Genomic DNA, 25,521 nt, shown 5'->3' on the forward strand with positions numbered 1-25,521 from the left:
TGTACAAGATCATGAGGATCCTTAATCATGGCGGGTAACATAGGTGTAGCGAACAATTAAAAAAAATGTGGAGATGAGGAAGCTGGATGAAGTTAAAATCATGCATGGCAATTGTGTGCATACAGATTTTATAAGAAAAGGGGTTGTGTTTGTGCCTAGAAGAGGTGAAGACGTCGAACAGATGTAAGCGGGGGACGTGAAGGTACGAATAATATTGCGGATAAGCGAGCAATTAATGCTTCCGGCGAATTACAGTTTAAGGAAGAGTTCGCAATCAATACCTGTGGTGTGCCTAGAGGAAGTGTCTAAGAAATTGTGGCCTTTAGGAGTGGGTGCGGGACTTGTAGAGATACAAGTGATTTACCAAACGAGTGAGTGAAAATCGGTAGGCTCATACCTGGGTGGTACAGTCTGACTGCGCCTTCAGTTTAAAGTGCGCGCTAGCAGACGTGCATGTTTTCAATGTTTCATTGAGTCGGGTAGGACTCTGAAAGAAAAGTACATTGGTAATGCCCTGAAGGGAAAAATACGAATGAGATAGGAAAGCAGTGCGAGGCTTATCGAGATGAGATCGGAAGGGGGTCGTCACGGAAGTTTGAACCGTCCTGTACGCTGGAAAAAAAACAGTAAGCCTCAGGCCGATAGCAGAAGATTATTATTATTATTAGGGAGTTTTATAAAGCGCCTGGTTTAAGCCCAAAGGCGTGTCCCCGCGCTATGGTAAGTAGGATAACAGTCTAAACAGCCATCACAGTAGCCTAGCGTCTGAAGAGATAAGTCTTAAGTTTCCGCCTAAACAAGGATTCTGAAGGCTCCAGACGTAATTCTGGCGGCAGGTCATTCCACCTCTTCGCGGCCAGGTATTTAAATGATCTGCCCCCCATGCGTGCTTTCTTAATTTTAGGAATTGTCAGAAGTCCTGTACAGGAGGAGCGCAAGCTCCTTGTAGGCTCGTACCAGGTAACCAGATTCTGTAACGGGGCAGGGGCTTTGCCTCTCAGAATGCGATGGCATGTGGCAAGAGCCTTGAATTTTACCCTGCTCCTGACCGGAAGCCAGTGCAGAGCCTGGAGCGCTGCCCTGGAGGAAGATCTTCTAGGAAGCCTCAAGACAAGGCGAGCGGCAGCATTTTGCAGTACCTGGAGGCGATTGAGAACCTTTCCCGTGGCCCCCAGATACAACAAATTACTGTAATCCAGGCGCGAGGTGAGCAACGCATGCACCAGCGTCCGTCGAGCTGTGATAGGCAGGAGATTCAAGACCTTCCTCAGAGTTTTTAAAACTCCGAAGCATGTCCCCACCACTCGGCTGACCTGGGAGCCAAAAGCGAGATCAACATCAAGCCATACCCCCAAGTTCCTTACCTCCTGGCAAGGAACAGGTACCTCCCCTAGGCAGGATGGCCACCACGCCGACGACCAAGCAGATGGACCTCCCCCTACCACGAGCACCTCGGTCTTACTGCCATTAAGCTTCAGGCTTCAAGATAATTACAATACGAACTATCAGATACCGGTAGCATGCATTTACCAGAGTAATATATAGGTAGGGGCCAGAATGGGGTCCTCCTGCGCTCATGAGTCGATGCTTGTAATGTGCAAGGAGCTGGAAAGTGAAACTGCTTTGTGCCTCAAAGAGGTCACATGAGCAGATCATGTGATTCAGATTGAGCCAATGTCGGGACAGGGCTAACTAATAGGAAGTTGTGTCGTGAGTGGTGGCCATCTTAAGAAGGTTAAGAAATGAATGAAATATTAGAAAAACGGTATGGGTGGAGAGAAAGAAGTGTGATATAACGTTCATATATACAGGTATCATGACATTTAGAGGAGGGCACTTGAAACCGTCAAGATTGTTACGTTTTACACCATGATGATCCCATTTAAGGCTAAGTAAACTTGAACAGATTTACAATAAGGATGTCCAGTCTTCGAGACGGTTGAGTCCATTGTGGATACTGCGGGTCTTTAAAATCCATGTAAGTTCCTCGTTATTTAGGAGTTGGTGGACATCACCACCTCTCGGGGGTATTTTGATCAAAAACATAATGATCCATCTGAAGTCCATTTCTGTGTGTCCCATTTCGAGATGGTGATCGATCAGAGGTGCGTTAGGAGTGGTGCAGCGGATTCTACTCCGGTGTTGGCACATACTGATGCGTGCCTTCTGTGTAGTCTGGCCTATATATACCTTTTCACAGGGACAAAAAATGGCATAGATAACATTTGAGCTGTTACGGTTGGTAAAATGTTGCCTTTTGAACTTTATTTCATTGTACACAAACTCTTTGCCTTCTACAGTAGAATCACACATAATACAGACTCCGCATTTAGCATGCCCAGTTAGTCGTGGGAGCCTCCACAGGTCATTGAGAGTGCTTTTTGGTTCTGTACTGGGAAGCGCTGCGCGTACTAGGTGGTTTCGTATGTTTTTTGGATTTTTTAAAGCAAAAAGCGGCTTTTCCAAGTCTAATGCATTGCATTGATGACTGGCCAATGTTTTTTTATGCTTTTTGTGATAACATTGGATACAGGAGAGAAGGTAGTCACACAGACCAGCCGGTTCTGTGTTTTTTTTGGCTTTGGTTCAAGAAGAACGTCCCTAGAGCAGTACCAGGCTCTTTTAAGGGAACTACGCACAAGTTTGGATGGATAGCCTCTAGTACATAATTTATCACTGAGAGTCTGGGCTTCGCGGAAGTAGTCTTACTTCATATAGCAATTTCTTCTAATGCGCAGAAACTGCGAATATGGGAGAGAGTCGCGAAGGGCGCGTGGGTGATTGCTTTTGTAAGTCAACAGGGTGTTACGTTCTGTCGGCTTTCTGTAGAGACTGGTTATAAGCTTTCCCTCATGGAGTTGGATTTGCAGGTCTAGAAATGGGATTGATCGTTTTTTGTTGATAGGGTAAATGTGAGGCTGTTGCAATTGTTATTGAGCCAGTGGAGAAACTGTGTGAGTAATGCCTGTGTGTCCTGCCAATACATACAAATATCATCTATGTACTGCTTCCACAGGGCAATGCCGCTGTGGAAGGGGTTCATAGGTTTAAGTATATGTCCACACTCCAGGAGGACCATGTACAAGATAGCCAGATTTGGAGCGAAAACTGCCCCCAAGGAGGTACCTTTGATTTGGCCATAGTATTGTTCATCAAAGAGGAAAAAGTTTATTGTTAGACAGATTTCAAGGAGCTGTAGGATGAACAGTGTGGGTACAGCATGGAGACTTGATTGTTTGTCTCTAACAGAGTCAGTTTGTGGAATATTGGTATAGAGTGACTCCACATCCAAAGTACATAATGTTTTGGATGTGAAGTCAAACGGATATTCCTCAATGAGATTTATCATATTCATGCTGTTACGAATGTAGCAGTCTGTTTTGGGCACAAATTATTTGATGAAATGATCAACAAAAAGCCCAAGCGGTTCCAGAATAGATCCGCAGCCAGAAACTATGGGTCGTCCGGGAGGGGTCTCCGCACTCTTGTGGATCTTGGGGAGAGTCTATATAACAGGGGTTCTAGGTGATCCTATATTAAGGAACTGATGTTCCTTTTTGCTTAGAAAGTCTACTTCCAAACAGTCATTGGTAACCTGTGCTATTAATCTCTGTATGTCTTTGGTAGGATTGCAAGGTAGTTTACAGTAGTGGCCTGTATTGCTTAATTGTCGCAGGATTTCGTTTTTATAGTTATCTTTGTCCTGTAGGACAATGCCTTCCCTTTATCTGCAGGTTTAATGATAAGACTGCTGCTGGATTTTAGGCCAGATATAGCTTCCTTCTCTGCAAGAGAGATATTATAGGGGATGAACATTCTTTGTTTTTCCAATGCTGAAATGTCATGGAGGACTAGTTTTTCAAAAGTTAGTATCTCGCCGGGGATCATATTCCCAGATGGAGAGAACGTAGAGGGTGGCCTGAAGGGAGTGTTGGCAATGGCCGCTGGTTTGGGATTTAAGAGAAAAAAAGGACTGTAGTCTTATTTTGCGGAAAAATCTCAGTAGTTCAGTTTGGATGTCTAAGAAGTTTGGGCATACCGTGGGAACAAATGATAGCCCTTTGTTTAGTATGGACTGTTCACAGTGGGATAGTCGATGATAAGTCAGATTGAAAATAGGAAGGGTGTTGCCGTGTTCGATGCTAGTACTAGCCAGGGTAGTTGTCATGTTATTAGTAGCCAGGGTGGTTGTCATGCTGTCAGTTAAAGATGGTACCTCTACCTTTGGTAGTGTTGGCGGCGGGTGTTGCGTTCCCCTGGGGATATGGCCAGCGTTGTGGTTGCTTGCCTCTCCCTCTCTTTGGGGGTTCGGATTGGCCTCAACCTAAAAAAGGTGTTCTATTTGAGGTACTAGGTGCGTCACTCTGGTCTGAACTGTCGGAGGATTCTGCTGATGTGTCAGAGTATCCGACGGTTGTAGGGAAAAAGCATCAATTCAAAATGTGGGTACGCATGCCACTAATCACAAAAGTCCAAAATAACTAGGTCCTAGGAGGAGCAAAATAGGGTAACAAGTGCTCAAAAGTCCAAATCTTCCAAATGTACATTTTGATTTGCTCTGCCCAGATTCTCATACAAAATCCTAAAAAAATATACAAGTTGGTGGGACATCAATGATAATCCTCACAGATCAACTAACAAAACTTGATATAAAAAAGTTAATACTAGACCACTATTAGGGGTGTAGGAATCTAGCAGACTGAATTTTCCTGTATCCATAGTTAATGTTTTTTGGGTAGGGACTGCTGCAGTTGCGTTTTTAATTTTAAAAACGTGATTTACTAAAGTAGGGCAAGACATACTGAATGAATTGCAAACATTTTAGAAAAATAAGCCCATTCAAGCTATCCTCACTTTCATTTCTGAAGTCGAATATAAATTATTCAATAACTAAATGCCCATGCAATGACATGCAAATGGATATCCAACTGTTGCCGCAGGCCAAAATGGATGCACATGTAGAGTAAGGTGTACACAAAAAAAACACCAACTGTAAAATGCAGCATGAGCTTTGTGTACTTTTATGTAGTATATTTGCTAGGATATTAGAAAAAAACTGAACAATAATCCTCAACAAATCAATGTAAATTGCAATGATCAATGCACATGATATTTACAGAAAAAGTAAACATTCAGAATCAACAAAACTAGAGAGTCATGAAACATGCTCCTAAGGAAAGGAGAAAATGACTTTGCTGTTTGCTTTGTCACCTTCTTGAAGAAAAGATCTCCACGGGCTTGAAACTGAGCTTGCCTCTTGTTTTGAAGTCTCAGGGACACAACGACTTCACCACCAGCTCCCCTAAACTGCCTTCATGGGAGTTCTGACCTGCAAAGAGGTGCCTGCTGTTGTTCTCTGCCTCTAGAGAACTGTTTTCTGCAGGGAGCTGAAAACCAACGCAACTTTGAAGAAGCGAGACCATCTGCACCCGTTTACGGTGCATCGCCAAAGAAACAGTTGCAGAGCCTGCTGCAGCTTGAGAAATCACTGCACGCCGCATCGAGTGCACGGATCTCCTAAGTCCGAGATCATCGCACCGAATTCGACGCAAGGCCTGCTGTGCGGCTGCAAGAGTACAAGCATCGTTCTGGATCGTTGCATTGCATTGAGGCACCAAGTTTGTCGCATCGTCAGGGGGACACAGTAAGAAACCGACGCATCACCTCCCCACGCAGTAAGGAACCGAAGCAACACCTCCCCTGCACTGCAGTAAAACCGACGCTTCACCTCCCCCGGAGCAAGGAACCGAAGTATCATCTTCCCTGAGTGTTAGGAACAGACGCATCACCTTCCCTGCAGCCCGTTTTGTTTGTTTGTGTGATGTATTCCAGGTACTATGTGAGAAAAGTGTTGCATATGCAATTTTCTTTGAACTGAACTATTTCTACCATCTGAAAGTCATATTTTCATACTGTATTGTGGATTTCTGTCATTTGGCCTTGTTTTGGTTTAGATAAAGATGACTTATTTTTCTAAACTGGTGTGGTGTACATTTGTAGTGTTTTCACTGTATTACTGTATGTTTTCACAAATGCTTTACACACTGCCTTTGAGATAAGCCTGTCTGCTCGTACCAAGCTACCAAGGGGGTGAGCAGGGGTTATTTTAGAAGTGTATCCCATTTACCCTGACTAGAAGCAAGGGTCCCTATTTGGACAAGGGAACCTATCTCTGTCAACTAGAGACCCCCATTTCGAACACCTGTGTACAGATGAAATAAAATATTCAGATATTTTTAAGCAGTGTTCAATGTGCTAGATTGCAGAAGAATTACCATGTTTTGCTCTCTCTCTTTGATATCTGCTTCAGGCTTCTGTAAGAGAGTTGTTAATAACAGTGCTAAACAATAACTTAGAGGTGTTGGCTCCACTGTGGAAGAGCCTATGTGAAAGCCTTTCCTTTAAGTTTAGACTATGCATGCTGTATACAGGAAGTTAACAAAAGCGGGGATGACAGCAAATCAGTTGTTTCGTGGAAGGTCTTCAGTCAGAAACCCCACTGTTCTCCAAAGTCAAGGCAGAGTGACCTTGTCACTACTTTCTTGATTGGAAGCTTTATTTATGGCTAACAATAAATGACAAGGAATGGGGTCAGTACAGCAAAACTGCCTGCCTATTCACAGCACCTTCTATGCTGTCATCATTCATCAAGTTAATCCTTCATCAAGTTATCAGTAGCCAATGGGACAATAGATAAACTAGAAAAATCAGTCCAGAGTACACTTATAGACGTATCATCATACTATCTGTTAAATATATTGTGGGCACCTCACCTCAGGTGCATACACAACCAGCACTTATTTTCAAAAAGCCTGTTGCAATCAAAAGTGCAGTTTTCAACATCTTTAGTACAGGAAAAGTAACACTCCCTACATTTACATTGGATGCAATCCTGCTTTAGGTGCGGAAACTTCTAGAAACAATGCAACAATGATTTGCCTCCTCTTTTCAGGGTCTTGTAAACACTGAACCCTATGTTTGGTTCACTTAATACACGGACAACAAAAACAATCTTGTTAATAGGAGGAAGGCTCAGGAAACAAGAAACAGGAATGAGAAAGATTGAGGATCAGAACACTTATTATGTTAAGAAAAACTACCAATCAGGTAAAGTTAAAGTAGCATGGACATTTGTCATTGATCCCGGGATCTGCTACATCTTGAGGGTTATTGACGAGTTTAGTGGAAGAGATTCAACATGTTAATGACGCTCCTTGAAAATTAGCATGAATGAGATTGTTTTGTAAGACTGTCTTGTGATCAGCATAAAATTACTATGAATTCAAACATTTCGTTCAGTCCAATAATAATTGTGAGAGTAATACCCCAGCATGGTTGTACTAATACATATTAAAAGTTAAACATCCTTCAAAACAGTGAATACTTTGCTACTAATCTTGCTATTAACGAGTGTAGAGTCAAGCACCAACATGGATAACATTAGAGAGGATCGGCACAAGCAGAACGAAATACTGAACGTAAACGAAGATGCATTCATGTTAAAATGTATTATCCTCTGCAGTTATATCAAACCTGAAGATGCAAATTAATGTAAAGTATCCTAAAGCATAAAAAGCTTGATAGCATATTTTTTAAGAATGAGAACCATTTGTCTCACTTCCCCGGTGTCTTAAAGGGCTGTGTAAACATATTTTGAGAGGAGACACACACGCACAAAAATCTAAGTATAGATTACTAAAGCACATACCATGGTACGATTGAAGGCCACACATTGCTAGTTTGATTTTTACTGCTGTTATAATTGTTATGCACACAACATAAAAGCACAAACCACTAAAGGCATCTAAAATAAAGTACAGGGACAACTTATCTAACACTACAGCACTGGCATTATAAATGGCCAACTGAAACCATTTATTATGCTTCTAATTTAACTGGCCTTTTTATGTCCTGTCGATCCACGCTAGGAAGTTCTGCTGGGGTCCCTCCAGGATGTAAGGCGATCGACTGGTCCTCGCAAAGAGTGGGATTATTTTCATTCGTTGTAGAAATATCCTGCTGAGGTAAATTGCCATTTGGCAGATCTTTGAAATGCGGAGTCAGAATTTCAAATACACTGGACTCTGTGTGGTGTTCTCTTGCATACACTTTGTCACTTGTAAATTCAATGCAAGATGATGCTAAATAGTTAGTATCAGATGCATCTGATAAAGAAGACTCTTTCAAAGCAAGATGTGCTTCAACAGGCTTCAGTGGAGTTAAAGTCTCTTCAGTAATTTCACTAACTATGACAGAGATGGAACTCTGATAGTCTCCTTGCATCTGATCACTGCTGTCTGGTGCCCCATTTAACATTATTTTGAAATCCTCTTTGTTTTCTTTTTGAAAAAGCAAGGACAAGTCTATCTGCTTGTCTGGGATTGTCCCTGGAGCGTTACTTGGCTTAACAGTTTTTTCATCACTCCCCCCTTCAAATAACGTAGCTGACAACTTCTTCTTAAAACTGGATAGAAGACCTGCCTCTTCAGGAGATGTACTTCCAGAAGACACAGGGCGAGAAAAAAGGGAGGCAAAAGGTTTTCCAATATCTGTGGATGTCATAAAATTAAATTTTGGAAGATTAGGAATATTTGGCATCTCCAGCACAGGTTTGGGTTGTGAAACATTACTACTTTTTGAAGTATTTAGGTCTGTTGTAGAGCAACGAGGTGCTTCGTTTTGAGAACTTGAAGAATGCGCTTCTTCAGGACTCCTCCAGCATCTATTAGTGACTGGTGAATCTGTATTCTGGCTGCTATGTTTAGCTACTGATGTGGCATCATTTTTTAGACTGCTCATTTTAACATTCTCAGCTTTTTCGTCCAGCTTGTCATGATCCAGCTGTATTTCTTCAGAAGTCGACATGTTTTGTAAAGCAACAGTGTCTTGATTTATACTTTTCATACTTTCGGCAGTCTCTAAACTGGCTTCCTCTGATAAGTCTTCTACTAACAACGATTTCTCGTTACAGCTTTCTGAAGTCATAACAGAACTGCCTGATTCTTCAAGCTCAATGAAAGCAGTTTTGCTTTGAGATAAGCTTGAATCATTGGAAACTATTTCTTGGTCATCGAAAGTAGACTTGAAAGGCAGATCATTTTTGTCATTTTCTTTAGAAATTGTAACTGTACTGAAATTGTCATCTAATATGATCGGAGTCTTACTAGGTAAGGAGTGCTCCTGTGGAAAGGTGGTGTGTAGTGTAGATTGTGCTGTAGAAATACATCTAGATGATGCTTTTGTATCTTCAGTAGAAGTGGTAGAGAACATTTTGATTTTTGTTATAAAACTTGAAAACATTTTGGTGGAAGAATCTAATATAGATATTTCATTCTCAGGTCTTTGCAAATGGTTTGGCAACTCAGATGCTCCTGACATTTTTAAGAAAGATCCTAATTCTTGCTTCTGCCTTGCATCTTTGACACTGGTTTGCTCCGACATGGTCTCCGTTACTTTTTCTTTTTCACAAACAACCCGATTAGGCACATTATCTATAGAAATATGCACATTATCTAGATTTGTGGAATTGTCTTGGACATCCGTAGGTGAACCACATTGTGTGTCATCAATGTCTGAACTTAATTTTGTAAAGGACGAATCAGAAAAGAATGAAGGGTGAATACATTCTTTTTCTTCTTCTCTTTCTACTAACAATTCATTATGTTCTGAAGCGAGACTGCTGAAATCCTCTTCTAAAGAGTTAAATGAATCAGAACAAACAGTTACATTTGAATTGTCTTTATTATCAGGATAACTATTGTTTTTTGCTCCAGCAAATGCATATGTGGGCTCTTCTTGGCACTCATTTAAATTATTCGTTCCATTTGGCTTATCTAAGGCTAGAATGTGAGATACATTAGTGTTGCAGTCTGCATACTGACTACTGATTTTCAGATTTTGACTGGTAGGGATCAATTTCACTTGTGTGTGTTCAATTACAGGTTTTGTTTCTGAATTAGCCTGTGGTTTTTCATTAAAGAGAGATAAGCCAAAGAAACTGAAGCCAGAGCTACTTTTTGATACACTGGGATTTGGAGCAGGGCGACTTCTTGAGAAAAAAGATGGCAGTTTGAAGAACTCATCAGTTTCTGATGACTTACCAGAATTGCTAGTCACTGGGATTGGAGTAGATATAGATGGGTCTGACCGACTAAGGACAGAAAATATACTTTGGGTATTCGGTGTTGGTTTACATGAGTTACTGTTTGGTGTTTTAAAGCCCTTCTGGCTCACAATTTGGGGTGATCCCAAATCTTCACGTACATGTTTGTGCCTTAAGGAACTAGTTTTGGAAAGTGAAGCAGTAGATTTATTATTTTCCTCCAAGTTTAAAGTCAATGCTAAACTGTCTTTGGGTTTGTTTTCTTGCTGATTTTCTAAATAATTTATGTCTATTTGCTGAACATTGCTGATCTTATTTTCGGGTGCCTGGAGAACTTTAACAATATGATCAATTTCGCATTCAGTGTCTTTGTCATGTGCTACACTATTTAGGCTTGTATTTGAACCACTATCTCTGATTGTTGCCTGTTTTTTTAGAGATTTCATCCTGGAAGGAGTAGTCGAGTTGGAGGGCAAACTATTGCTGTGTTCGTGCTTATACATCTCATTTCTATTGGATACAGTGATTGTATGTTCTGTAGTTTTTGCTACATCACTTGGCATGTCTCTTGGTGGCACTGGAATTGACCCACCACTGAATAACTCACCAAAAGAACCAACTATAGTAGATATAATTGGTAGGTCTTTCATTTCTTTAGAGTCCTTGCTTTCTGATGGCTCATGATTTTCCTGTTTTCCATCCGGTTTTGAGTTCATGTTACCTTGTTCCCGGCTGCCTAGAGAGTCTGGAATGTAATGTTCTGCCTGAGTTTTGAAAAAATCAAAGAACCCTGACGTTGGATTCCGATCGGAATGTTTTTTTGTAGAAGAGCCATCTCCCAAACTAAATAACTTCAAAGCACTTTTTAAAAAGGTTTCTTCAGGCTCACTGGATGATGGCTTGTCAGTTGCCATATATGTATTGCACTTGTCTTTTCTCTGATCTGATTCTGCACAACTGGGAAAGGTCTTGGTAACTGCATCAATATCTGACTGATTTGTAAGAGCATTTATTTGACTGGAGTGGAATAATGGTTTTGACACACTTTCTGTCTCTAAACAAATTATGTTTGCTTCAGACAAATTTTCACTTTGGTTATTGGCCATGTAATTGAAATTTGCACTTTTATCTTTATTTCCAAACAACTTCAATGGTGTATTTTTCTGGTTTATGGAGGATTCCACACATTCACTCACATCAGATGCTGGCGCCTTACCGATCAGCTCTCCCAGAGTAGAAAACAAAGATGCAACTTTGCTAAATGGTGAACCTATATTTTCAGCATTAGTTTGGTCTTTAGGCTCATCTTTTGTAGATGCTGAATATTGTCGAAATTTAGGAACAGACTGAAAAAGGGGAAAACCAACACGGTCAGGTGATCCATATTCTAACAACTTAGCTGGACATGCATCTCTCTGTATGGGTTCAATCTTTTCGTTCATTACAAAAGTTCTAGAAGGTTTGGTCTGTGTCCTTAGATCAAGTGTTACCTGGTTATCCAGAGGACATCCATTTTTATCCTTTTGCGGTCTAAAATCTACTTTGAGTTTTCGCAATTTACAGCTTGAAAAATCTAATGGTTGCTCTCTCTGGTAAAACATAGATTCCTCAAACATTTGTGAAAAAACCTCCAAGTTCATATTCATTAATTGGTCACTTCTCCTCAAAGCGGTGGTCAAATCAAGAGGCTTTGCTAAAACGGAGTTATCCAAATCCTCCATTTCAGAAAGCCAATACAGCTCTTCATCTGTGAGGGGTATCTTAAAACCACAAACAGCAACTGTTCCATCTTCTATCCAGTCACTAGGCAGAGAATCCATTTGCAAATCACAACCCCACACTTCAGAATAAGAGTATGTTTCAGGGGTGCATATATATACATACTGACCACTGGGATCAGTTAACAAAGAATAAACAAAATGTGCATCACTATACATATAGTAGCCACAATTGCCATCCTCTGAAGGCCACCATATACCAAATTCAAGCAGAGATAACCACTCCCAATAAGCCTGGCAGTTAGAAGCATAAACAAAGCTTCCATCCAAATTCAGGGATTCCTGATCAATCAAGGTCCAAATATTAGCATTAAATTTAGAAGAATAACTCTGTTCCATTAACAGGTTATCTAACGGTTTATTACAGTCATCATCGATTGGTGACAATGAGCAACTTCCATGAAGCAAGTTCATCTTCCAATTTTCACTGTCTTCCCAACCTGCGTCAAGATCCATAAACTGGTCAAATGATTCATATGACATCTCACTAAAATTTAAACTAAGCTGATCAATATCCAAGTTTGCTTCCCAGGCCACTATATTGTCATTGTTGTCTTTTTTACATAAATTAATTACCATATCATTGGAATCCCATAAATCAGGAGAGTCAACACTCGGAGAGTTAGGACTCAATATATAATTAGCAGGTCCTGGTATTGTCTCTCTGATACTAGAAATGTCCTCTATTTCATATTCCCACTCAAAACTTGAACTACATTTTGCTTCACCAAACAATTTCCTTTGGGCACAAATGCCCCCTATGTCATCATTTGAGTCACTGCAAAAATTACTCCAAAGAGCTGTATGCTCTCCTACTTCATTTGTTTCTTGCTGTGATAGTAAAGAGTCTTCAAAGCTGACAGCATTAATATAAGTTGACACACGTGTATTATATTGGCTGAAAACACATGCTTGTTCATCAGCTGTAGTAATGACTGCATTGGGCAAACATTCCTCCCTCTTTTCCCTTTCTACTGTCGTAATGACATGTTTTATGCTTGGCATTGGCTTAATTCTTTTTAATGTATCTTGTTTTTCTGAAACTGTTGGATCCAAAGGCATTTTGCTTACTTGAATAACACTGTTTATACCAGAAGACACTAAAGGCGCAGTAGAGTTAGAATTACCTTTATTTGTTGTCTTCACAGGAACACTGTCTTGGGTAGCAAATTTCAATAGGCCAGAAAAAAAACTAGATGGAGAGATTTTGTGGCTCTCATGCCCATCTTTGGAATTCATGCCTTGCTTACAAAGTATATTTTCAGCAGAGGACGAAGTAAAAAGGCCTGAAAACAGGCCTGGTTTGGCACTTTTCTCCTCTGGAACATTTATTAAACTATGCAATCCCAGTCCATTAGCTGATGGGGATCTTAAAGTATTGCAAGGGATACTCGCTGAGGGGTGTGAATTAGAGGTTATTTCTTTACAGCAACGTGTTCCTCCTTGTTCATCTTCCACAATGCTAACTGAATCATTATCCTGACGCACATTGGTCAGAATTGGCATGCATTGATCATCTTGACTATTAACACCTATACTTTGAATAGCTTCACCACTACAGTTCGCTAAACTTTCAACTAAAGGTGATTTTTGGGAATTAAAAGAACAATTTGACAGTGAACCTCTTTCATCACATACATCATGGTTAGTTGCAATAGAATCTGAAAAATTACTGTTTGCATGGTCATTTGAGTACAAATTTTCAGCTGAAGCTAATTTAAATATGGCAGGAAAAAAAGCGTGTTGCCCTTTAGTTTCTTGTTCTGTTTTAGAAGAACCAACAGAATTGAAAAAAGGTGGTTGAATTTTCCCTTGTCGGGTAAACGCTTGATCATCTTCCAAAAATGCGTTTCTTCTAACATCAGCTTCTGATTTATGAACTTTTGAAAGTCCAAATGTTGATTGGTCGGATTTAGCATCACCAGTAGGAAGAAATAACTGGCTGAATGATCGACGAAGAGGCTGAAAGAAAGTTGTATTAGCCAATTTCTCCTTTTCAAAAATGCATGGCTCATCTGTTTTTTTACTGCCATCCTGTTCTCCAAAGTTTAGTCTAGTTTGAACAGGGTTTGTAAATAATTCTCCTCCAGTGCTGCCTTCCTTTTTGAGAGATACAGGAGAACTATGTTGCTGCCTGGAGGTACCAACAATAACGCAGAGAGATGGCTCCCCAAATGTTTGTGATGAAATGGAATCCTTGGGCGTACCATTTGTTTGACCGGTCATCTTTTCTTCATGTGCAGCAGAAATGGTGGTATTACTCACTTTATGCCCAAGGACAGTAACATCTTGACTCACTTTAATTTTCTCCTCTTTATTGCACTCCTTCTTTGCTTCCTTTTCAATAAAAAAGTTCAATGGGTTGAATCTGCCCAGAACAGAAGCCACACCAGACGTTTGAGTCTTTGAAGAATGCTCCAAGTGTTCAGCAAGACTTTTGCTAGATGACACATTTGTACAGGCATTGTCTATACTTTTCTGGTAGTTTTGTTGTAGATCTTTTAAACTGGCATCGTCTGCAGACAAAAGTTTTCCTGCGCTCATTGCACTTTTCCTATTTTCAAAATTAACTGATGAAGGCACATTGCATGCCTGGCTTGTCTGACTACCAGGCATCATAGATATCCCACTGCCAGGTAAGACGGGAGCATCAGATTTTTCAGGCAAAGATGAAACCATTTTTTCCACAGAGGCAGTAAGGTGCTTTGCACTTGAGCCAACCTTTTCGGAAAGAGCACTAAACAGAGAATTTACAGAGTTCTTTACTCCTGTCAAATCGGGAAGAGCTTCTAACTTGCTTTTACCATTTGGATTGCTAGCTTCTGCAACAGTTGGCTTTGTCTGATATGTGTGTTCTTTTGGTCTATCAATCTCCTTCTGCTTGGATGTAAATGTATCAGAAATATTTTTACTTTTTGGAAGTGTGCCAAATTTATTCATCTCTTCTTCCTTTTCAGCTAAGTATTCAGAAACTGTTTCGACTAAACATTGCAGTTCATCCATTGTGTCCACATACTCTTCGCTTGGCTCTTCAACAGGAGACAGCTTGAGGTCGTGCATCTGGAATGCAAACCTGCCCCCAGTAGAAATGTGCGTTTTGTCATAGTTACCCCTCTGAAATCTGGATAGTGACCTTGTATTATAATTGTTCAAAATGTCTTCTTTAGAAGTGGAAACATTATAGTCACACCAGGCTTGAGAAATTAAAGCTAATTCTTCCATGTCATCTGAAACTGGAGAGTTTTCCTGCTCATCGGAAGTACTGCTATCAAACTCATCTAGAGTTTCTATAGAGGCACTGTGATCATTTAGCATTAAATGTGGTTTAGACTCCTCAACATGTTGATGGTCATCGTGCTGAGGATTTAAATGTTTACTGTCTGCCACTCGCCCACTTTTAACTAACAGACCATTTTTGTATGGACGCAAAATAGGATAAAAGTGACTATCACTTACAGTGCTGTTGATTTTAGACTTTGCACTTTTGCTGGATGCCTGAATGACTTCCTCAGGTTTCAATGGCTGTACCATGTGAAGAGACAATAAGGTTTCCTCCCCATCGTCGTCTAAAGTCTCTTTGTTATTCAGACATTTATGCTCATTTTCTTTAATATCAAAGTATCTTGGGTTCTTTTTCCTTCGCCTGTCTATTGTGTCATAGCCCTGAGGATATCTGGGGCCATCTAAGCATTCTGATCTAGAAGAGGATGTTTTCGAATGCTCTGAGCATCCCTTTAAGGGAGATTTATCCCTAATTTGTGAGCAATCTTTTTTTATTTTTGCATCATGGTAATATAAGGGTTTTTTATCTAGCAGGTCATCCTTTAATTGTCGTCTCCCTATATTCTTGTAGGCACTTTCCAGTTGCTCTTCAATTTCGGAATCATCGTGAATGATCCTAACTTTACTCTTGGTAGCTGAAGACTCTTCTCTAATCAGCAGCAATTTATAAAAAAAGGGAAGGATAAAAACAAGGAAGGGGTGGATGGAGGAAGACATTTAAAAATAATATTTAGTGAATAATTATCAAAGCGAACCAAAACATTCACAATTAGAAATTAGAATATGAACACAAGAACAATACCACCTCACATGAATGGGCGATGCCAATGTAAAAAATATATTCTGAGTTAATTATTTGTTGCAAATTTGATAACATCACAATGTTAGGTTTTAACATGAAAATGAAATGTAGATGAAAAATAAGACTAGAATATTGATTATATAATCCCTAACTGTATGTAAATGTAATCAGAACACATTTTTAAGGCATGCAAACAGTTAACATCAACTCACACAGATGGCAACAGCATGAGTGGGAATACAACCAATGCGTAAAGTTAAAGTAAAGTAATCAAACCCACCTATCTGACAGATCTAGGAAGTGCTTGCTTTCTAAAGTGTAGTGTTGACTTGTAAGCTGACACGATTCTGATAAAGAATATAGATCAGTTCGGCCATTCGTAGCTGAATCTATGCTAGCATGGCGCCTTCAAAGGAAAGGAAAAAGCAGTGAGACAGTAAGGAAGGAAGGGTGCTAAGTACATGTTTCCTGTTTAATATTACAAATACACTGAGGAAACCCATGGGACAATAGAGTTACTTTAGCTTAGGCTAGGTTAAAGTCAAACCTAATGATGCATTGGGAGCATGATATATATTAACACAATACAAATATCTAATTTACATCACAGGGTGAATTAGAGAACAGTGTGGAGGCTTCCTCTAAATCCTGCCTTCAAAACCTATATAATGGGCAAAGTAACAATTGACTGTCAAAAGCAGGAGCAAATTTTTGGTTTGGACTGCTATCGAAATGGAAGGTCTAGGATTAAGGTAACTACCAAAAATTGAAGCTGCTTTTTGAGTTGCACTCTGATAGTTGACGTGATTGATATATCATTCATTCCCAATCAAGGCACCACCATGAGCCAGAGTGATATCGTTGGGTCAACACATCAGAAGTGGACAAAAACATAAGTCTTGATGTTATATCACATGCCTGTCTCCATATACCTAACCTCTATTTGCACAAAGGCTCAATACTGGTTAGGTGCTTAAGTTGTTTTTGATCAATCAGTTCTAACAAAACATGCTTCAATTTCAGGACTTCAATCTGTGACCCATAATGGCAAGGGTCATATTCTGAGGGAGAGGTGGCACTACGTTGCCTCAAAATCAACTGTTGGAGGCTCCATGCTGACCTTGATGTCTTCATTCCCCACCTATGTAGGGATGGCTTAATGCATTTAGAAAGAAATGAGTTTTTCCTCAGTCATAAATTGCATGTCTGCAGCAGGCTTCAGAAAACTCCAAGGGTCATGAAAGAGCACTGAATTTGTTCGTAATGATCTCATGAACATGCTACTAAACTTTAAACAAAAAACGAAGTATGAAGTTTCTATCTTGGCCTTTCACTGTTAACATTCAGCATCCCTTTTCATACTGGCGGGTCTCCTTTATCCTGGAAAGCAATCAATATTTTTAACTACAATGTTTGGATCTCTGGCTTTACTATCAAAGGTAAATATTATTCTGAAGATGTGGTTAAGATAATATTATTGACGATTTTATCATAATCTATGGTGAATCCTCACATCAATAACAACAAAAAGCGAGTGAGTAAAGGAAAGGGAACGTTCATCTCCCTGGAGTTGATCAGTAAACAGCAAAGTGGACGGACCCTATGTGGTATCCAAATGCTAGGATGATACAAGGTCATACACTGGAATGGGAAAAACCACTTTTTTTGTTTTTTTTTAAGAACCCTCACCCACCAACCTAGTTGGTGGCCTACTTCAATATGGGGTTCCCAGCCGGGCTGCCGAGTGCAACCCAGCTGTGCTACCACGCCTGAATTACAGCGGAGCATGTTTTCTTTTGAGTGAGGAGTGCTCAGGGTGTGGTTTTAAAAGTTACCTCTCGGATGCTCAATGGTTACCTTTATTCTTGAGCTCTAGGGCACAGTTGAAAACAGAGAGGGGATATTTGTGAAGATATGATTGATCTTCTATATACCCCTTACCTGGTCGACCTGTTTCAGCCTCGACAAGAGGTGCTGAGGTTTTTGTCAGGTTCAAAGAAGGTGACTTAGTGAGTGTATTGCAGCACATACGATAAGGTGTGCTGTGGTGCAGTGACATTACTGTACTTACGGTCCCAACAACAAGAATAGTATAAGAGCTACAGAATATGCAGCCGTTATCGGTCCCAGAGAAGGGGGACTCCTGTAGTCACACATTCATCATGAATGTCCGTCCGCCAGCGATACCTACTTAGGATCTCGGGATCCTAAGTTTTATACTATTCTTGACGGTGGGAACCGTACGTACGGTAACATCACTGCAGCACAGCACATCTTAGAGTGTGTTCTGCAATACACTCCCTTAGTCACCTTCTTTGGTCCTGAAGAAAGCCTCAGCACCTCTTCTCAAGGCTGAACCATGTGATGAAAAAATTATTCTGAATAATTGAATAAAAAACACAAAAAGAAATTGTGAGCTTGTTATGTAATTGTGGTAGCCCTAAAGAGCTGAATTCATCCTACATAAAAGCAATATAGGCCTAGTGGGAGTTCTTTATGTTGATTTACTTTTGTCTCCCCCTTTTTCTCCAGACCTGAATGCAACTCATAGGGGGTACCCTTGAATTGATATTGTACCCCCACTCCTACTCTAGCCTTGTGATGATTTAGACTCCTGGGGCTTGACAAAGCTGGTCTTGTCAGGTCTGAGGCCCATAGACAGAGGCGCGGGGCCTTTAGTCTAAAGATTACATAGAGTGCCTGGTGACAGTGGGGCTGGGAGAACCATGGCGCTATAGGTGGATTTCAGAGCACTGCAGAGTGTGTGATCCTCTTTGCACCCTGGCTCCCCAAATCGACTCTCTGCATTTGGGAGCGTCCGGTCACACGGGGCAGATGCATGAAGCCCTTCTGGTTGAGGCATCACGCAGACAGCGGGTTCTCTCTTTGCTCCCCTGGCGGTCCCCGGGGCTCAGGAGAGTGGCCCTTGATTGAGTTTTGCACCCTCAGCCTGGTTGTAACTCTGGTGAACACTATCTCCCCGCTGCTGCTTGGGTGGTAGGGGCCTCTTGGGGGTCAGCATAGGCTCCCTGTCATTTTCATTGGACCCTCACCAGACTTCTCCACATCTGTACCGGAGGCAACTGCCCACATCCACGCTGCTCCTCGGATTGCCCCGCTGGACCTAGCAACGTAAGGCGGACCCTCGCGCTCCCTGCTGGACTTCGCTGTGTATTCCTGGGACTGGTGGTGCCCCTGTCTTTGCCCCAGAGGTGCCTGCACTAGGCTTCGGTCGCTAAGCAGTCAGTCCTTCTAAGCTTCTTGACCCCAGAGTCTTGCAATCTGTCAGTGAACAGGTCAAAAAAAGACGAGTCCCACAAGGACATGTTTGTGAAACAAGGTGGGGTGACAACAGATGATAGGCTGCCTCTGGCCACTGTAGACCACCCGGTGGATCCCGGGAATGTGGAGGGCCTGGTCAGCAAATCCTTCTAGGAAAACCTCTCTGCATCTTTCAGCGAGAACCTACAGGCAATGATGATGGAGCTCTCCGCGGAGCTCTGGGAGGTTTGTTGGGACCTGGAGGAAATCAGTGACAGAGTGGTTGCTATGGAGGACTGTGAAAGAAGCCGGGAAGAAGAGGTAGAGTGGCTTCAGCAAGCTGTCCTTCGTCTCAATGAGCAACAAATAGACCTACAGTCCCACAAGGAGGACATAGAAAACCGCTCTTGTCGAAACAATGATCGCATCAGAGTACCAACTCACGAATAGGGCCCAGATCTTAGAGACTATGTTATGACCCTTTTCCGACACATCTTGGTCCTCTCCGACAAAGCGGCACTAAAACTTGACCGTGTACATCGTGTGGGCCCACCGAGGTCGGAGAAGACCCCACCCCTGGATATCCTAGTCTGTGTGCATGACTGTCAAACGAAGGAGGACATCCTGCGTAGAGCCTGGGAATCACAGCCAGTTCAATTCAGCGATCACTCTTCTACACTATATCAAGACTTGTCAAGAATCACCCTCCAGTAGCGACTGGATTTCCACCCAGTCACTGACTACCTATGCAAAGCAGGCATAGTGTATTCCTTGGGTCACCCCTTTCGAATATATTTTCTGCCTCAATGGCACGTTTCACCAACTTAGATCCTTTGAGGAGGCCTGTTTCATTTTCTACATCACAGAACCCCAGGTGGAAACGCAAAAGGGTAGCCCGAAAGAAACCGGTTGGCGACACGGCAAGGGTGCAAAATCAGATTCTGAGATGATGGCCAAAGAAAAGTAATTAATACTCAAAACACTCTCAGGGTGGCAACACCCTCCCTGAGGACCACTACTAAATAACTAAGATCACTAGGCAGGAGGGCACTGAGACGGTGGGATCGGAGACGTCCACCACCCAGGACAGTACCCTTCTCTCTGCCAAACCCTTTTGTGAGTCTAGATCTTCTAATGAGGGTACTGTACCACCTATGTTACTTTATACTGATGGATGTTTGTCAATCCGCTGTTACTTTTTATTACTTGTTGCTCATATTATGTTTCTACCTGGGGTTTCTTTTCTGCTCCTCCGCACCCACTGGGACTAGAGCTTCCCTACAGATGCGCTCCAGTAATCCCTATTCACTCTTTCAATCTAAATCCTTTATTGAGCATTGGAATCTGGTACAACACAAAGCTCGTTCTATTCCTGAAACCGGATTCAAGAGTTATGTATACTCAGTTTTAATGAGCGGGGTCTAAACAATCCTGTCCAGCGGGTAGCAGTGCTGTCCCTTCTGGAGCAATCCGGCAGTGACATTCCCCCCTCTTGGAAAAGCATTGGTCCTTTATGGACCAGACGGTCGGCGGTATTAATATCTGGTGAGAGGCCTGGCCACCTCGCAAACACCGTGGCTGGAGGCTGTCCTCCTCGCTGGTGACAGCCACGATGATGAAAGTCTGGGACTCCGTATCCCTCAAACATGGACTGATGGCGTTTCTTTCCCCAATGACGCATATTCTCACCAACCCTGTCTTCCTTCCAGGTTATAACTCAGACGTTTTTAATCGTTGGTAAACGAGTGGGCTCTCTTTCGGCCCTAACTGGATTATTCCCTTTGACCAACTCAGGCAGGACTACTTCCTTCATCCGATGGACGTGTTCCCTTATTTACAGCTAAGACATTGGGTAAAAGCCTTGGGGTACAAAACTGGTCCCTCCCGACCCCTTACTAGCTTCCTGAAATGGCTGCTTTGTAAAGATAATGACAAGCATCTCATTACTGAACTCTATGTCTTGCTCTCTGAGGTAAGGGTCCGTTTCTAAATCTAAGGGGCAAATACACTGGGAAAAGGAACTGGGGTGACCTCTTACTAACAAAGAATGAAAAGATATCTTTTACAGGGTGTATCACACTGCAAACTATATGGCCAGTACGGAGTTGGTCTTTAAGGTCGTCTTCTATTGCTATATCACACCTGCACGTTTACATAGACGGAATATGGGGTAGTCAGAGGAGTGCTGGCGGGGTTGCCGGCAGACAGGTTCTCTTCTTCACCTCTTGTAGATCGTCCCAAATTAGTTAAGTTCTGGGAGTAGGTCTTGAATGACATTGATGTGACATTCAATACCTCTATCCCCTGATTCCCTGCCTATTCCATTCTAGGGTTATCCAACACCCAGACCTTTCCTTTACAATCAAATCATGGCTGACAAATGGCTTTGGCACTAAGTGCTGAGCACCAAGTAATCCTTTTGCTTTGGGTGATGGAGAAAATCCCAACACATGACTCATGGCTGCACAAATTGCGGTTTACGCTATTTATGACAGATCTGTCTCTTACCCCCCTTTATTCAAATTCTTTCATCAGAACTCAGAGAAGTGACTTGCCTGAAATATCTGGGATACTACACCTGATCCCCCTTCGCTTTTAGCGCTGTGACCGTCCTGAGCTCCTCGAAGGCGGTCGCTCCCCACGCTGCTCCCAGCCCAGTACACGCTGCTCCCAGCCCAGTACCTGACCTGGTATCGTAGCGCTGCTCGCGCTGTTGTTGCTGAACTCGATTGGATTGGAGCTGATCTTTGACCTGGAAGCATTGTTCTCGCGCTGCTATTGCTTAATTGCATTTTCTGGTATCGCTGTGCCGCTGGACTGCGCATTGTTTATTTGTTATTGTACACTGCTGCATTTGCCTGCTTGCCGATTTGTGCCTGATTGTGCCGATTTCGCTGGCCATTTCACTGCCATTCGCTTTGCCTGTGCCCCAATCTCGTCCTGGTAGCCTTTTGGCTTGCTGCCATTTTGCTGTTGTGTTGTGCCTCCCAGCCCGGCTCTCCGCCCCGCTCCCGCCTCCCAGCTGATCCTCCCTCGCCCCTCCCCCCTCCACTAGCCATCTATGACTGATGCTTTTGCGCGCAGCGATCGCGCCCCATGCGCGCCGAAGTTAAGCCCGTCTACGCCCGTCCGCGCCTGGACCGCGCTCAGCGCCAGACCCCCTGCCCCCGTAAAACCCACTCCACCCGCATAACATACGACGCCGCAACCCTCTCAGCACCCAACCCCGGCCGGCTTCCTAACTGCTTCCAAGCCGTCCCAGGCCACACCTATGGATCCTTTCAGCTGCCACTCCTGCAAGTTCGACTGCATCGGGACCCACACCAAATCCACTAACTCCAAACAGAACTCCGACAACAACCACCTAAAGTGCATCCTGCTCAACACCCGCTCGGTCCACAGACACTCAATTGAACTTTGGAACCTACTCGACACCACATCACCGGACATCGCTTTCCTTACAGAAACCTGGATGAACGCCTCATCAGCGCCCGACATCGCCATAGCTATCCCGGACGGCTACAAGATCATTGGAAAGGACCGCACCAACAAAACAGGAGGAGGCATCGCCAACGTCCATAAGAACACCATTCGCATCACGACCAGTTCCGACGACAACCTCGCTACCGCCGAACACCTTCACTTCCAGATCCACACCGACCCCAAGACCACACTCAGAGGCACCCTCATCTACAGACCTCCAGGACCCCGCACACAATTCAGCGAAGACATCACTGACTTCATCAGCCCACATGCCCTCCCCTCCGAGAACTACATCCTACTGGGAGACCTCAACTTCCACCTGGAAAAGAACAACGACAACAACACCACCACTCTTCTGGACAACCTGGCCAATCTCGGACTCAAACAACTTGTTGACACCCCCACCCACCTTGCCGGGCACACGCTCGACCCAATCTTCACCTCCAGCAAACAAATCTTCTTCGATCACACCACAGCTCTCCATTGGACGGACCACAGCTGCGTTCACTTCAACTACAAAAAGACTATGACTCACAACCCCCCACAACCTATTCCCCGAAGAAATTGGAACAAAATCACCACCGTCCAGCTCTCCTCTTCACTTCACCTAAACCCCCCTGCCAAATCATCGGACCCAAACCAAGCAGCCACCAACCTCACACAATGGATCACCCTCAGCGCCGACGAACTAGCACCCTTGAAAAACCATCAAATCAAGCAAGGTACCAAAAAAGCCCCCTGGTTCAAGATGACCTTAAGAAATCCAAGAAGTTCTGCCGCACCCTCGAGAAAGCCTGGAGAAAAAACCCAACCACTGGCCACCTTCAAGAACGCCACCCGCAAACAACACTAACTGATCCGATCCACCAAGAAATCAGCATTCAAAGATCGACTCGACAACAATGCCCAGAACAGCAAGGAACTATTCATCATCGTAAAAGAATTTACCAACCCCACCGCCGGCACCAACGACATCACTCCCTCCCAAGACCTCTGCGACTCTTTATCCTCATTCTTCCACAACAAAATCGCCGACATACATAACAGCTTTGAAAACCAGTCCGATGACCAGTCGACTCCACCCACCTCTGAACCAAAACAGCACTCTAACAACCTTTGCGTCTGGAACCCAATCACTACTGAAGACACCACCCGCCTGATGAACTCCATCCACTCAGGATCACCAACCGACCCATGCCCCCACCACATTTTCAACAAAGCAGACTCCATCATCGCACCCCATCTCCGCGATGTCATCAACTGTTCCTTCAACTCCGCTACCTTCCTGGAAATCTGGAAACATGCCGAACTCAGCGGCCTTCTGAAGAAACCCACAGCAGACCCCTCTGAACTTAAGAACTACCGCCCCATCTCGCTCCTCCCATTCCCTGCCAAAGTCATCGAGAAAGCCGTCAACAATCAGCTCGCCGCCTTCCTTGAATCCAACAAATCCCTCGACCCCTCACAGTCCGGCTTCCGAGCCAAACACAGCACCGAAACCGCCCTCATGGCAGCAACTGACGACATCCGAACGCTACTGGACAACGGAGAAACAGCTGCCCTCATCCTACTTGACCTCTCCGCCGCCTTCGACACAGTTTGTCATAGCACCCTCATACAACGCCTCAGCAACGTTGGAATACAAGGAAAAGCTTTGGACTGGATCATCTCGTTCCTCGCCGGAAGAACCCAGAGAGTCCACCTCCCCCCATTCAAATCAGAGGCCACCAAAGTCATCTGCGGCGTACCACAAGGATCATCACTCAGTCCCACCCTCTTCAACCTCTACATGAGTCCCCCTCGCATCCATCGCACGACAACACAACCTCAACATCATCTCCTAATCAGACGACACCCAGCTGATCCTCTCCCTCATCAAAGACCCAAACACCGCCAAAACCAATCTACACGAAGGAATGAAAGAAGTAGCCGAATGGATGAAGAACAGCCGTTTAAAACTAAACTCGGACAAAACGGAAGTCCTCATCTTAGGATCATCCCCCTCTGCCTGGGACGACTCATGGTGGCCAACGGCCCTGGGTGCAGCACCCATACCTACAGAACACGCACGTAACCTGGGCTTCATCCTAAACTCCTCCCTCTCGATGACCAGACAAGTCAACGCCGTCTCATCATCATGCTTCAACATCCTACGCATGCTCAAAAAAATCTTCCGTTGGATCCCCACCGAAACAAGAAAGACAGTCACCCACGCACTGGTCACAAGCAGACTGGATTACGGAAATACCCTTTACGCCGGAGCCACAGCCAAACTTCAGAAAAAACTCCAACGCATCCAAAACGCCTCAGCCAGACTCATACTGGACATCCCCCGTCAAGCTCACATTTCCGGTCACCTGAAAGACCTCCACTGGCTCCCCGTCAACAAGAGAATAACGTTCCGGCTCCTCACCCACGCACACAAAGCCCTCTACGACCTAGGACCTGAATGCCTCAACATACGACTGTCCTTCTACACACCCACCCGCCAACTTCGATTGTCCAATCAAGCCCTCGCCGCAATTCCGTGCATCCATAGATCCACCATGGGGGGGGAAGATCCTTCTCCTACTTAGCGGCCAAAACCTGGCTCTCTCTCCCCACCCACCTCCGCCTTACACAGAACCACCTCTCCTTCAGAAAGCAGCTAAAAACCTGGCTATTCGATAAGTAAAGCTCCCTCCCTCCCTCAAGCGCCTTGAGACCCTCTTGGTGAGTAGTGCGCTATACAAATTTCTGAACTTGAACTTGGAGCTACCTAGAACCCCTCTAGTGATGCTCTATAGTCCGTCGTCACTTTCTAGCTTTAGATG

At 43.4% G+C, this 25,521-nt stretch overlaps 1 protein-coding gene across 3 annotated transcripts in view; it reads right to left on the reverse strand.

Annotated features, from left to right (window-relative positions):
• UNC13B (unc-13 homolog B) overlaps window positions 1–25,521 on the reverse strand; it is a 3,024,149-nt gene that overhangs the window by 1,802,420 nt on the left and 1,196,208 nt on the right. Inside the window, exon 10 of one of the 3 annotated variants that reach the window (XM_086960241.1) lies at window positions 16,245–16,370. The exons of the other annotated variants lie outside the window; for them this stretch is intronic. Coding sequence (XP_086816367.1) covers window positions 16,245–16,370 — 126 coding nt within the window. The remainder of the gene's footprint in view (window positions 1–16,244; window positions 16,371–25,521) is intronic. 3 annotated transcript variants of the gene reach the window in all.

Source organism: Lissotriton vulgaris, chromosome 3_1 (assembly GCF_964263255.1).
Source record: "Lissotriton vulgaris chromosome 3_1, aLisVul1.2, whole genome shotgun sequence".
NCBI lineage: Eukaryota > Metazoa > Chordata > Amphibia > Caudata > Salamandridae > Lissotriton > Lissotriton vulgaris.